General features: G+C 39.5%; 1 protein-coding gene across 6 annotated transcripts in view; it reads right to left on the bottom strand.

Moving 5' to 3' along the window:
- LOC108430283 (arginyl-tRNA--protein transferase 1) overlaps positions 1 to 15,259 on the bottom strand; it is a 172,927-nt gene that overhangs the window by 10,626 nt on the left and 147,042 nt on the right. For all 6 annotated transcript variants that reach the window (XM_037538564.1, XM_037538565.1, XM_037538566.1 and 3 more), the window contains one exon: positions 10,298 to 10,418. In XM_037538564.1, coding sequence (XP_037394461.1) covers positions 10,298 to 10,418 — 121 coding nt within the window. The remainder of the gene's footprint in view (positions 1 to 10,297; positions 10,419 to 15,259) is intronic.

The following is a 15,259-nucleotide window of genomic DNA, read 5'->3' as shown; positions in this document are numbered from 1 at the left end:
CCCTCCAGATAAGCAGCTTTTAAAATATAGTTTTCTTAGAGTTGTAAGAATATTATAAGATTAACTCATTTCTAGACATTTTTACTTGATTTAGGTCATTTTATCACATGAAAGTGTCTTATTTCATTGGCAGATCATTTTACGAATAATTGGTTTTAAGAATAATTTCTTGAAATTAGCAAAGTTATCTTCATTATTTCTCAAAAGAAGTTAAATGATCTGCCAATGAAATAAAGACACTTTCAAAAGATAAAACTGCTGAAAAGAATTAAAAACGTCTAGAAATAAGTTGAATAATCATAAAACATCCTTACAATAATCTCATAATGAGAAATATTAGATGTATTGGCTGGATTTAAGATGTTTTCACTTGCTAAGATCATTTTTTGCAGTGTGTTTTTAAGATTGTCCTTCAAATGAGCCTCAGTTCACTCTGTCCGTCTTGGCCTTTTTGATGGAGAGAATGACGGCTAGGAGCATCAAAGACTGTGAGTCATAAAGCAGAATGAAGAAAAAAAAATGAGATGAAAATGATGAGCTTGTCAAACAAAGACAATAAACAGGGCAGAGAGAAGCTTTTAGCTTCCCAATTAAGCATCCCAATAACACTGAGCAGAGCTGTCAAGGGTGTCGAGCTCCATCTCCGTCGAACAATCCAAACATCCGCTCCGCAAATAAACACCCCCTCCCCTCCTCCACCCCATCCATCCTTTCACTCGGTTTACAGCTCATGCCGAGGGGCACCAGGCCTTCGCTTCCCTTCTGAGGTCACAGGTCAAAAGGCACGACAAGGAGGACTTTCTCCTTAGCGTCCCCTTTGACAGGCCTGACCGCAGGGTTTCGGACACCCCACCATGTGCGGCGAGAGAACAGCTACGTCAGCAGTGACTGAGGACACTGGGCAGATGTGGAGACGAAGAACGGCTGCCATAACTACACCGTTTGGTTCCTTTATCTGTTTAAACTACACTTTTAAAAAAGATGGTTCTTCAAGGGTTCTTTAGTGAAGACAAATGAACACTCGATGTGCCTAGAACTGGACGTCCAAGCTAAGAACCTTTCAGGAATTTTCTGAAATGGGTTCTATATCACATCAAAAAGCACTCAAATCGTATATAAGCTTGACATCATAACTATAGCAGAACCCTTTTGGTGCTATTTGGAACCATATACCAGACGTCCACTATCAATCCAAAGAACCATTTCACCATGCAAAGAACCCTTTAATCATGCAAATCTGTCTCTGAGAGCTCATGGTTCTGTATAGAACCACTATGTTTACTTAAGCCCTCTTGAAGAACCATATCATTTTAAGAGTATAGTTCTAATAATGCGTTGATTTTAATAGAAAGAATGAACTCGGACTTAAAACTGTTGGACTTTTTGGAGCGACATCACAGACAGACATAATAGAACTTTGGGTTCCCTAAGGAACCCTTCAAGGGATGGTTCTCCAGAGGGATTCAGAGGTGTGAAGATATGTCTAAAAAGTTTAAAGAATCTCCATATAATGTTAAGATTTTAAAAGATGGTCCTAGAACTGGACGCCCAAGCTAAGAACCTTTCAGGAACCTTTTGAAAAAGGTTCTATATTGCATCAAAAAGCACTCAAATCGTATACAAGCTCGACATCATAACTGTAGCAGAACCCTTTTGGTGCTATTTGGAACCATATTCAACACATTGTCCATCAATCAGAAGAACCATTTCACCATGCAAAGAACCATTTAATCATGCAAATCCTTCTCTGAGTGTTCATGGATCTGTATAGAAGCACTGTCTTTACTGAAGAACCTTTGAAGAACCATGTTTTTGAAGAATGTACCATGTTTGGAATCACCTTTCAAAAGGGTAAAACCACTTTTTTTAAAATAACAGTAACTAATCTGTCGGTGCTCCTCCCGTTGTGTGGTCGAGGCAATCTTAACCGAACACTAGCAAAAGTCCCAATCAAGCTGACGAGGAACTCTGCTTCTTGTTTTGTTACTTTATTCTAGCTCACAGTACGTCATGCTGGGCTCTAAACCACACTGGGAGGTCTGGGTGACTTTGATGAAGAGCTTGATACGGTTGGAGTCGGTTGAGAGAAGCTTTTGGGGATGTACTTTTAGGGAAAGGTTTTGAGGCAATTTGGGTGACTATTGAGTTCTAGTGTTTGTTAGCAATGTTAGCCTCATAGCGACAATATGAAGTAACGAAGATAAATTTGGACTCCAAACCTGTCTTAGCTAATTGGCTGTAATCAAACTAACATTAATATTAATGTTTTTAGGTCACTGCTTTAGTACCAAGTGGTTGCTAAGGTGTTGCTAGGCCTTTGCATTATATGTAACATTAGTGGAATGACTCAGGTTCAGGATGTTGAGCATTCCCACCATTTATTCCTAAGGAAGAAAGCTCATCTGAAGAGGCAGCTTCCGCTATTAAAACCTCCTCCTTACAAAATGTGTTTTTTGTTTGCCTTAAATTGGCCAAAATTCAGTTTATCAGTTCTCAAATGTCTGCACTGAACTTTAGTGTATTTTGTAATGAAAACATTTGAAATGTGCTTCTCTGTGAACATCTAAAGTTTTTTTTGTGCTTTCCTTCATCCTTTGTGCTGTTTTGGAAAAAAGTGACAGTAACTAAGGGAGGCAGTTAATTAGAAGGAAGCTAAGAAAATGTATACATGTATGTAAACATGTTTGAGAAATTTCCACAACATTAAATGGAGCTGTAGATGATTCTAAAATAACTAAAATCTTGATTGCATTTATAATAATAATAATAATAATAATAATAATAATAATAATAACAGTTTTGAATAGTATTCAGAATGCTAAAAAAGTAATATCAAGGGGAGATAATTGCAGATAATTATAACTTTTTGTTGCCCTCCCCAAAATTTCTACTTGAAATTTTAAATAAAACCTCAAAATACACAGTTGTATGCAAAGGTTTGTGCATCTCTGATCAAATTACATATATTTTAGATTTTTTGCTAGTGCTAAACAAAAGTGCTAAACAATGAACACATCCTCTGCAGAGAAAACTGCACATTTTCATACTAAATTACTGTTTATTTGCTGAATTTAACATACAGGGGGAAAATGCGGTTTGTCCAAAAGTTTGTAAAATATTTTATACTTTATTTTTACCCAACATTTATTTTTACCCCAAACTCAGCAAATAAGAAGAAAGTGCGCAATAAAATTGGCAAAAAAATGCCACATTCAAGTTCCCTGTAGAGGGTCACTGAACTTACTTTTCACAAACTTACTTTCATCAAAAATCATGTCATCTGTACAAATTTTGCACATGACTGCACTTTTTGGTGTTTGATCTACATTATTTAAGATATTACAGCATATTAAATAGCAAAAAAAGTTATTTGAATGGCAGTGTACCTGCTGAAGAGATCGAGGCCATCTGCAGTCTAAATCTGCACTACAAAGCTTCAGAAGAACCCTTCAGAACCTTCAGAACCAGAACAGTGTCGTAATAACTCACTGGATGTTTCTTTGACTACAGTACATGTAGCATCTTCCAAATCAGGTTAGAAGGAATAAATAGGTCCAGTAGTTGCTGACCATGCAGAGAAGGGTCAGGACTTTATTAAAACCACTGAGCTCTGCTAATCAGGGGTCTTTCTGTGCTCCTCTCCTGCTCAAAAGGACAGCTTGGCACTCAGTCGCCTCACTTAATCTCCACATACGCTTTCAATAAACGCAGCCAGACACACGTAAAAAGAAAAAAAGCAGCCCTGTTCTGACCGCAGACTCACAGCAGCAGCTACTATTCCCGACACAGGCTGACGTACTGGCAGGGCTATGCCTGGCCTTAATCGCATTTAGGCCTTCTGCTGATCAGTGTCAAGGCCACCATAGGAACCATGTATAGCAAAAAGGTGGAGAAATGAAATAAATGCTCCTGGAAAGCTACGCTTGTGTTGGCATAATAATATGCAATATTTGTTTGGAGTACAACCTCACTGCATGCACTGCACTCACTAACAGAAGATGGTAGTTTAAAGCATGTCTTGGGTCATGCTAATGGGCTTTGCCAGACAAATTTAGTGTTAAAGTGAGGTATGCCAGCCCAAAACATTTCCCAGACCCTGTCAAAGGCTGGTGCATTATAGGGGATCTCCATCAATAATTAACAGTTAAGATGCAAACAAAGTCATTTAGGGTGGTTTGGTGTGAAATGCTCCATTGTAGAGAATCTAGAATCAGAATCGTTCTGATTGAATCTGTTCGTGGTGGTGACAGGAACCAGATGTCCACCTCTAAAAGCTCCCTCACAAGAAAGTTCCTACATGAAATGGCTATGAATTCACTTCCTGATGTATGAAACACTGGGCCTTACTCACCAATATATAAATCTTTCCTTTAATTTCGTTTAAAGGTCCTAAGAAAAAGTCTACATCAGGTTCAAGTCGTGCTCTCAACCTACAGAACTGTTCTCACTTTTCTGCTCTTGAGTGTGTGTAGATTCTGTTTTTACCTAAAACACTGGATTTCAGTATTTTCATGAAAACTGTGTAAGGGGGTTCTTCTTAAGAAAAACTGATGAATCAGGCCCGACGATTCACATTAGTTCTGAGAAGATTTTGAGATGATGTATTTGTAAAACACATTCATGGTGGAGAGGTACATCCAGGACGTTATTAGGCGAAATCGTCCCAAAAGAAAACTTTTTTTAAAATCAGATTTAAACTATTCTAAGTGGTGGTGATGGGAACCAGGGGTCACCATGTCTACAACACACAGACACTTTATTTACCATCCAGAACCACCAGTGAACCTACACGAGTCTCGAGTTTTATATGGAATGTTGATGATGGTGAAATAGTAGGACACCCTAAATGAATGGATTGAGTTTCAGGCCAAAACCTTCTCAAAACTCAAAAAATCGTAAAACAATGTCTCAGACATCAGCCAGCATCAGTGAGCTTTTAGAACGTCTGGTTCCTATTTGGTAAGTTTCTCTAGAACAGAGCGTTTCACACCAAACCGCTCTGAACTGCTTTCTATCACAACAGCACAGAAATTCAGAAGAGTGGATTTTCACTTTAACACCCAGTAGGTCACCAGGCTAATCAAGGAGTCAATGTGAAATAAACTTTTCACAGTGTGTTTACATGCACTAATATATACACTCTAATTATAATTAGATTATAGATTACATCTGATCACTCAAATGTTTATGTAAACACAATACTCTGATCTAGAAATCCAATTAAGAACTACGATAAAGAGGCTGGATTTTAGCTCAGTAATCAGATTTCTCAGTGCTGTAAACTCTGACGTTGATTTCCTTCAGATTACTCAGTCTGAGCATGTGCAAAAACAGACTGCTGTACCAGAAATAAGCACCAGAGTCACTGCGAGATGCAGCAAAACACTTTGGAGCGATGCTGAAACCAAATACATGCTCTAAATAAATGATTAGAATATTCTTCATCTTCTAGATGATGTTAGCTCATATTTTCAGGTAAAGTGGTGCAATATTTTTTTTTTGTTTGTTTAAAAACAGTATGAAGTTTGAGTTTTACATTATGTTCATGTCACGTCTTCTTCTGTGAGTTTATTGGCTGGTTGTAAAGCAGAAATCTAATTACTGTCTGACTCATATAGAGGCAGAGTTTCTGCATTTTCTGATTACTCAAGTGCATGTAAATGTGTTGATCTGATTACTGACAAAGTCCAATTTTCTGCGGTTATTGGATTATTATATGCATGTTAACACACTCATTGTCTACTTTTAACATTCACAACTCTCACTGTCAAATTTTGACAGCATCAGCTATACTCAGTACACTGGGAACGGCTCCCGCACCAACACAAATGCATATCCTGATGTTTTTCTATTGGAAGGTTGTTTTTGATCCGGTCGCATTCCATGAATTTTGGGAATGCTGTATGCTTTGGAATTCATATGTTTGTGGGTTTCGTACACTGGGGTCTGAGTAACCACAGCAGAAAGGTGAACCACCGGACAATTTTGATGCCTTTAATAATTACACTTGACACTCTCCAACCACCAACTGTTCTTCTCCCAGCCAACTTGGAGAGGGTCTAAGGAAGGGTCTGGAAGGCAGGGAAACCGTGTTTAGGTTAGATCCATCAGGCACTGGATCCAAAGCCTTCATGCAAGTCTTGAAAGTAAGGCTTGCTCTGCACTGGCTCTGGGGCTCTGCTGAAGAGTGGGTCTGAAATAGCCAATATCCTCTGGCCAAGAACAACAGGCCAAGCAGGACTGCAGGCACCACGAGACGGATTCGCAAACACTGTGAGCAACGACAGCCTTCGCCAGTCACCACAGAGTTGGATCAGATGAACACATAGCAAGACCAGAGGCCTCCCGTGTTCTGCAACAAGACTTGCAGAGAAAGATCGTTTTCATGGGTGACTGTCAGGACTGTTTACAGTGAAGTGATACGTAAACATGCAGTTGACCAAACCTCGAACGGTAGCTTCTTAAATCAAATAACATTTCAGCTTTAGAAATTTTTTTGTTGAAAATGGTCATAAATGGCTATTTTTAACAAAAAAGAACAAGATATTCTCATGAACATGACAAGTACTGGGACCAAATTTAAAAAGAAAAAAAAAAGAAAAGAAAAACGACTAAGATGTTAACATTTTCGTTTTTGGATATTCAAACTATGATACTTGTTAAACAATTAAAAATAACCTAAATGGCTTCAATCGTTTTAGGTTGATTGCAACACTTCACAGTAAAATTTGACGATAAATCTGTAAGCATATTTTGAAATGAAAATATGAAATAGGGATATAAATTGTTCACTCTCCTGCAAGGGTTTGTTATATTCAAACAGTTTGATCAGCAGATCAGTGAAAATATCAGCCGTGTGGAACAATTTCACTAACAAACAATGGAATTCATTAAACTGAATGAACAGTTCTCGAGGACGCTGGACTTCATAGGACACATTGTAATATGTTGTTTTTTACGCAAAATGTTTTTATTGCCAGCTTTTATCATTTTTAGTTTCCATTTTTGGATGAGTGGGTCCTGAACTTTGGTTCTTTTTTAGGTAAGGATTTTCACTCCTACTACTATTTGACTTCTGAGGAAAAAACAGAACTGAAATCACTCACAAATTCAGCACTTACATGACACTTGCAGGACACCCTCTTCATCAAAGGTCCAGGAAGCCAATGTCAAAACTTTTTAAGCACCTTAAGGAACTGCTGTATGCGAACTTAACCCGTCCTTGACCCCAGCTCAGCCATCTTTCCCCTGCGCTTCATCCAACACCAAAATCGCTGATGTATAATGCTAATATTTACCTAAAGAAAAGTGCCAGCTTTATGCACATGCCAGATTTTTTAAGCCTGATGGTGAAAAAATGGAACCAACAAGAGTGACCAAAGTGAAGGTAATGCATCAAAATGAAACACAAAGTCAAAAGACAGGAATAACATTCTGACCACCTCCTTGTTTCTAAGCTCATTGTCCATTTTATCAGCTCCACTTACTGTAGTCCATCTGTTTCTCTGATACATTGTTAGCCCCCTTTTACCCTGCTCTTCAGTGGTCAGGACCCCCATGGACCCTCACAGATCAGGTACTATTTGGGTGGTGGATCATTCTCAGCACTGCAGTAACACTGACATGGTGGTGGTGTGTTAGTGTGTGTTGTGCTGATCTAAGTGGATCAGGTACAGCAGTGTTCCTGGAGTTTTTAAACACATCAGTGTCGCTGCTGGACTGAGAATAGACCACCAACCAAAAACATCCAGCCAACAACATCCTGCGGGCAGTGTCCTGTGACCACTGATGAAGGACTAGAGGATGACCAACACAAACTGTGCAGCAGCACATGAGCTATCGTCTCTGACTTTACATCTACAAGGTGGAGTGACAAGGTAGGAGTGTCTAACAGAGTGGACAGTGAGTGGATGCAGTGTTTAAAAACTTCAGCAGCACTGCTGTGTCTGATCCACTCATACCAGCACAACACACACTAACACACCACCACCATGTCAGTGTTACTGCACTGCTGAGAATGATCCACCACCCAAATAGTACCTGCTCTATGAGGGTCCATGGGGGTCCTGACCACTGAAGAACAGGGTAAAAGGGGGCAACAAAGTATCAGAGAAACAGATGGACTACAGTCTGTAACTGTAGAACTACAAAGTGCAGCTATAGAGTAAGTGGAGCTGATAAAATGGACAATGAGAGTAGAAACGAAGAGGTGGTCATAATGTTACGCCTGATCACTGGTGTGTTTGTGTGTGTGTGTGTGTGTGTGTGTGTGTGTGTGTGTGTGTGTGTATATATATTCCTTGTCTATTGATTATTCTTCCACTCAACTGCATCAAATGTTTCAATGATCCAAATGTATGTCTTTGCTAAAACCGACAAACAAAGTATGCAAAGAAAAGAAACAGATTCTACTCATTTCTGGCAGCCTCCCAAAACCAGCCAGAGAACCAACCGAGGGAAACTACACAAGCAAGAAAATGATGGATGAACAGAAAGTTGCAGGATGAGAAGTAAAAAAATTGGTCAAAGCACTACAACTGGTCCAGGGATGACTCGGCAGGCTCAGTTTTTCCGTTCCTGCTGGCGTCCCAGAATGCTCAGCCATGGAGCTCCTCCACTCTCGGCTTTACCTCCCAGCATGGCACCGGCTCCAAGTATGACCTCACCATGTTGACAGAATACTAGTTAAGTGCTCTCACCGGCTCTTAACTGCCCTTAAAAGTGGAAAACAAAGGGCTTTGTGTTGGGACATCTACTAAAACTACACGCCCCTCTAACGTCAACTGAAGCTGTTGGTTCAGGTTTAAATGGAAATATAAACAGAAGCTGTGTATCTCTCTGGTTACTTAACTGTCTTACAGAGCAGAACACTGCATTCTGAACATCTTCACTCCATTTGTCACAGTATAACCTGCTAAGATATCCTAGATGTGGCATGCATGCAGTTTAAGCAAAGTGAGCACAGATGAAGGTGAACGAATACCGATTAGAGCAAACAAAGAGAATTTTATATTAGTAGGAAACTCTCAGGACTATAAGAACGATATATATACATATACACACACACACACACACACACACACACACACACACACACACACACACACACACACACACACACACACACATCCCTGCTGTGGGTAGAAAACCTTATATCTCCATTTTTCAGTTTTTGCCATAATCTGAAAATGCTTGTTGCCCTTTACATTGTGTGCGAATTTCTTGAAGAATGGACCAAAAGCAACAGTCCAAAATGACTTGGAAAAACTCTGGTTCCATTGACTTACATTTAAAGTAAAGTAGATCTTTTCCTTTTCCTGTAAAGTTACCATTTTGGAAATGAATTGTCAAGATAATTAAACCCATCACTGATATAATTGATACTGATACCTCTGACCGTATATATCAAGCTAAACCCTTAGCCCAACTGCCATGCCTGAGAAGTTTCCATACAGACTATTATAAGTGCACAAAGGCCCTTTTCTCAACAGACGCGTGCTAGAAGTTAATGTGTTTTTCCAAGGAGTGAACAAAAATGATTAGAAATGTGAGAACAAGAGTAAGACAAGACATCCAGAGAGAGAGCGAGAGCACGAGAGAGAGAGAGAGAGAATTAGAAGCAGAGGCATAGAAAAACAGTCAAAGTGGGGAAAAAAGAGTAAACGTTCAAGCTGTCAGGCTCTCCCTCTCTCTGGCGTCTTCTAGTCGGCTATGATATTATTTCTATTATTATTATCGTCGCGGCCCTTATCCCTTCAGTGTACGGGAATGACCACAGCACTGACCTCACTGAACTGCCAGCACTGGGTCATTTCAACACAAACAGGCCCTATCAAAATCTCGCTTCGCTAACAGAGCATAAATCTGTAAATACAAACTTACAAATCAAGATCCAGAAGAATGACATGCAGGGAGCATATTTACAGATGGGCTACTGTTACATAGCTGACACAGTTCATGTGTGTAATGTATTCCCATCATGGGAAACAGCACACATTGCTCTCTGTGCACTGCTACACACAATTGTGAGTTCTATTTCAAGGTGTTTGACTAATACGAGGACAAATATAGCCAATACAAACAGCGTAGTGAGCTCTTCCAACGTGAGGTCATGGGGTGGGACTATTAAACTGACAAGCTCTCACAATAGCTGCAGCGCCACAACGTGATTCATAGACTTCAAGTGAGATCATAAAACAAGGCTTTTCAGTCTCTGAGTGCGTGTAGATACATGTAAGTATCTGGAAAGTGGCTTGGAATGGTGGTCAATAGTGCTGCGAGTTTCTGAGAGCTTCACCTGCTTGGGCGTCTTCATTGAGGCGGGCGTAAGCGGAGGTCTCAAGGCGAGGGATGCATCTCTCAATGGGCATCCACACGTAGGTCTCAGGGCACAGAAGGTCTGAAGGCGTGTACTGACCCTGGAGAAAGACAAGACAGACCTGGTCATCAACGCTGAATAAGATCACAGTGTTAGGTTGTCGATAACTGGTGGGTCAAAGAGGATCTCAAAATTAAGGAAAATGCCAGTTGTCATTTCACATAATTTACTTTTGCAACATTATATATTGAACATCAACTGACCTCTGTTTTTAACTGGTTTTGACTTCCTGATGAAGGCCCATTGTGGAAACATGAGAGTTTTTAAAGGTTTAATATGACCATGCTATGACAATGATGGATTTTTAATTGTTTTAAAAAGGCCAGTGCTCAAACAAACTAGATTTGAGTCTAGCTCTGCTTTCCAAACTGTAATTTATATGCTTTCCAAACATATGTAATGTCAACTGACTGAAAAATAAATACGTCCTACAAATTATAGTCATCAACCTTATTACAGTAACTTATATTTAAGCAATAGAACAGGAGAGAGAGTGTGTCATCACATACATCATCACAGCCGTGATGTTATTGGCGATAACACACTCCTCGAGTGTTCTACTGCTTTAATACAACAGTTAAATAAATAAAGTAAGAACTGGTCTGTGAACGCGGCCTTTAATATTTTTTAATATTCAGTTCCTTCCTCCAAATTATAGTTTCTTAACAAGCAGCTTATTGCTACATCAGAGTAAAGAGCTCCGCCAACTCGCTGCTCAGCCGGCAGTTCGTTCTCCAGCTCCTTACACTAAATTCCCAAACTGTCATCACCACTGAGCAGCTTTTCAGTCGGCAGCTGTGACAGAAGAACAGCTAAACAACCTGGAATCAGCCAGAAATGAACCCAATACCATTCACCAAACGTGTCGACTGATCTTGAGCCATAGAATTGCTGCGATATCAAGTTCAGCTCAGTTTTGTCAGGTTTTTTTTTCCAGATCAGTATTAATGTTGTTTTGTTCCAGTCAGTCTGTAAAGCTTCTTACAGCCCATTTAGTTTAGTGAATGGTATTGGGTTCATTTCTGGCTGATTCCAGGTTGTTTAGCTGTTCTTCTGTCACAGCTGCCGACTGAAAAGCTGCTCAGTGGTGACGACAGTTTGGGAATTTAGTGTCATCTCATCGAGTCGGACCAAATCGGCTGTCAGTCAAATCTGATCTTCAAAGTCTGTTTTCTGTTTGTGGCAAAGTAAGAAGTAAAAACGTTTAAATGGCTTGAGCGTCTCCTACAGCTGTCAGAGTCGTTGCTTAGCAACGGCGTCTCAGCGGCGTGATGTGTGTTATGCTGTGATGTTATGGCGAAATAACAGCACAGTTAATACGCCTCTCAACCAATCAGCTCACGTGGCCAGAACTAAGTGTTGTATAATAGGCCTTATAATATAAATTACTGGAAATGGACTTTTCAGTCAAATTTGAAATTACATTTTTTAGGCTTTCGTGAAATATTTCAATAATACAACCCAGTCAATCAAAGATTAAAGGAGGTTTCCACTGATTTTTAAAATGTCTACATAACTCAGTCTATGGGGTGTAATTCATCCATTCAAAATCTTTTGGACTTTTAAATCACGTGGTAGATGAGAGCCGTGTGTGTTTTTCTTAATTTTTTGTAATGTCTGCCTTTCTATTTATCTTCTTTGTTTTGCTCAATCAAGATATCAGAATCATTTTGAATGGTTTTTAACATAAATGCTCTTTTACTTCTGTTTTTTATTGCATGCCTTCAATGGGCTAACCTGCCCTGTATAAATTTAAAAATAAATACATAAAATAATAAACTTTGGCCACACTCTGGGCAGACCTGGTCTCAGGGTCTATTCAGATTCATTTTGTTTTGGTTGGACTGTAAACAATAAAAGATATCTGAAGTGTAAAAGAAGGTACTACAGTGAGAAATCTCCAGAAAGGATGTCCCTCTAATGTCCACTGAAGGTTGAAGGCAGAGGGAAGATGGCCACCTGACCTTGAGAGGCTTCACTATCAGAGGCCTGTAGGCAATCACAGAGAGGCTCACTCGCCCCAGAGGGCCCGCTCTGTAAACAAGAGGACGCCAGACTTCTGCCTTTCTTCAAAACATACACGCATCAGCACCCTACACGCATGGACATGCACCTACGGCAGGCCACAGCGGGCTTAGCTGAATGTCTGGTCAGACAAGAGGATCTCCAGAAACTTCCACCATTACATACAGCATTTGTCTGTCGTTATCCCTGGCTGGAAACTATGTGGCATGTTTTCACGAGCAGGAGGCCGTGAGAATACGGGTGCCTGTGCCCCCTTTTCTAAATAGTCTCACTACTTAGCAAGTGGTGAAGGTGAGGTTTTCACACCTCATCTTTATCAATGCCACTCTGTCAGCAGCTGGGAGCAGGATAGGGCCTGCTGGGCTGGACAGGCTTATTCAGCACAGCGTTATGACAACAACTGAGGGTCAATGGTTCTGGGTATGCACCTCATGAACGGACAATGTGGGCTCGAGTGTGAGAAAACATTGACCACACTGTTTCTCGTATGTCACCTAATGAACATTATGAGACTTGATTTTATAATGAACAGACAAACTTAATAAATTTTGGTACTGGATTGTGGCGAAATCCACTGCAATCAGGGTTACTCCCCCTCCAAACTCCGTCCCCAAATTCTCTTGTTTGTCCTTTTTTAGACGCCTGGAATAAAATCAATAGCAAAGCAAAACAAAAAGAGGCTACTGTTAGACAACAGAGTGGTTTTTCTCTTCTGGGAGGTAAAGTTCATTTTAACATTCATCTACACAGGTAGAGAGATAGATAGATGAATGGATGGATGGACAGATGGATGGATAGATGGACAGATAGACAGGCAGGCGGCAGACGGATGGATGGAAAGATAGATAGACATGCACAGACAAACAGACAGACAGACAGACAGACAGACAGACAGACAGATAGATAGATAGATAGATAGATAGATAGATAGATAGATAGATAGATGGATGGACGGACAGACAGATAGACACACAGACAGACAGACAGATAGATAGGTAGATGGACAGATAGACAGAGAGACAGGCAGGCTGATGGATGAACGGACGGACGGACAGAAAGACAGACAGATAGACAGACCGACAGGCTGACGGATGGACAGGTAGACAGGCAGACTGACAGACAGGCAGCTAGATAGACAGACAGACTTACAGTGTTTCAGTAGAAAGACATATAGTTGCACATAAACTTATACTATGCAGAAAATAAAAAATGGAAATAAAAATTAAGTTAAAGTTTAAGTGAGGTGGAATAAAAGTGTATCTAGTCGCATATTTACATAGCACATAAGACAGGTTTGCTGTATTTACATGACAGCAGGAAACTGGAGTTTTTGGGGACGTTTCAGCCACACTAACTTACAGTACATCTGTGAGCTAACGACAGGCTTATGAGTGCACCAGTGCCCCCTACTTTGAGCTCCACCTTCACGAGGTACTGGACTGATTTGTCCCCGCCCTAATAAGTCTATGTCCCTCTTACATTTAACCCAAAACTTTAAAATCCAGCCTTACACTATACTCTCTCTTGGAGACTCTATGTCTTCTGTTATTATTTATGCATGTCTGTGTAGAAAACAGTTATTGTTGTTGTTAGTGTGCCTGAGTCAAATCTATTGACCTATCAGAGACTGTGTTCTTGACTTGCCGACCAATCAGATGCTGTGCTCTGAGTTGTGGGGCAAAACATAAGGAAGTCTCTAGCATGCAGTGTTCTTGAGATGTTTATTCTTTTACCTCCGATGTTGCATACCGAGAGAGTTAATTTAATGATGGATTAATTAGACAAGCCAAGAACTGGATGGTTACGGTGAATACTTGACCTTTTCAAGGATGGCTTTGGAAATGGTTAAGCTGACACACACATATAAATAAAAATAAACAAATCAGTGGATTTGTTTATTTGTATTTATTCTAATGTGTTTTGTTTCTATAACTAAATATTTACAGCTCAGATGAATACCTACACATCTGAATCTTTCAGCCTGAGACTTTTGAACAGAATTTTATTTACATTTACAACATTTAGCAGACGCTCTTATCCAGAGCGACTTACAAACAGTCCTTTGTCTAATCAAAGAAAGTATCTTTGCTAGTTACAGATACAGAGAAAGCCGATCCCGAGCTGAGATACTGCTAGAAGTTTTATGTGACCTAATTCTCCTAGAAACACCATTTTGTATTACTAACCCTCCACTGCACGGTGTTGCCATGTGGCAACAATTACTTTCTCAATTTAATTAAAACGCAGTAATCAAAAACCAGTGTTTTCCTATTTAATTGTGGGAAAAGGGTTTTCTACTTTGAAAGGACAAGTAATTTATAACATCACATGACCAGGAATTCTTAGTATGCTGTTATTACCATATATTCCAAATACCAATTGAAAATGTATTATATTGCAATATTTGTGAATACTGGTCATAAGTTTTTAAGTTGTTTTTTTTTTGTTTTTTTTTTAAAGATTTTTTTGTGCTATGGTACTGTGCATCATTGTACCAAATGTACCAAAGACCCCACTTTAGTATTTTAGTATTTAAAAGCAAACGGATGACACAGCAGCAACTATACACACACACACACACACACACACACACACAATTGCTGTTGTCAAAACCTCATAATCTCCAAAATGAGCACTTTACAGGAGAAGGAAAAAAACACTTTACTTTTAATGTCATTTTTACAATTTTACAATAAATTGTAAAATTTAATTAAATTTACACACAATGTATAGGGCGACAAATTCTTACCAAAAACTGAAAAATCTGGTTCCGCATCGATATATATATATATATATATATATATATATATATTTTTTTTTTCCCCCCATTATTTAAGCAATAGCAAATAACAAAAG

This window comes from Pygocentrus nattereri, chromosome 5 (assembly GCF_015220715.1).
Source record: "Pygocentrus nattereri isolate fPygNat1 chromosome 5, fPygNat1.pri, whole genome shotgun sequence".
In the NCBI taxonomy this organism is placed as follows: Eukaryota; Metazoa; Chordata; class Actinopteri; order Characiformes; family Serrasalmidae; genus Pygocentrus; species Pygocentrus nattereri.
This window is presented reverse-complemented; position numbering and strand designations above follow the sequence as displayed.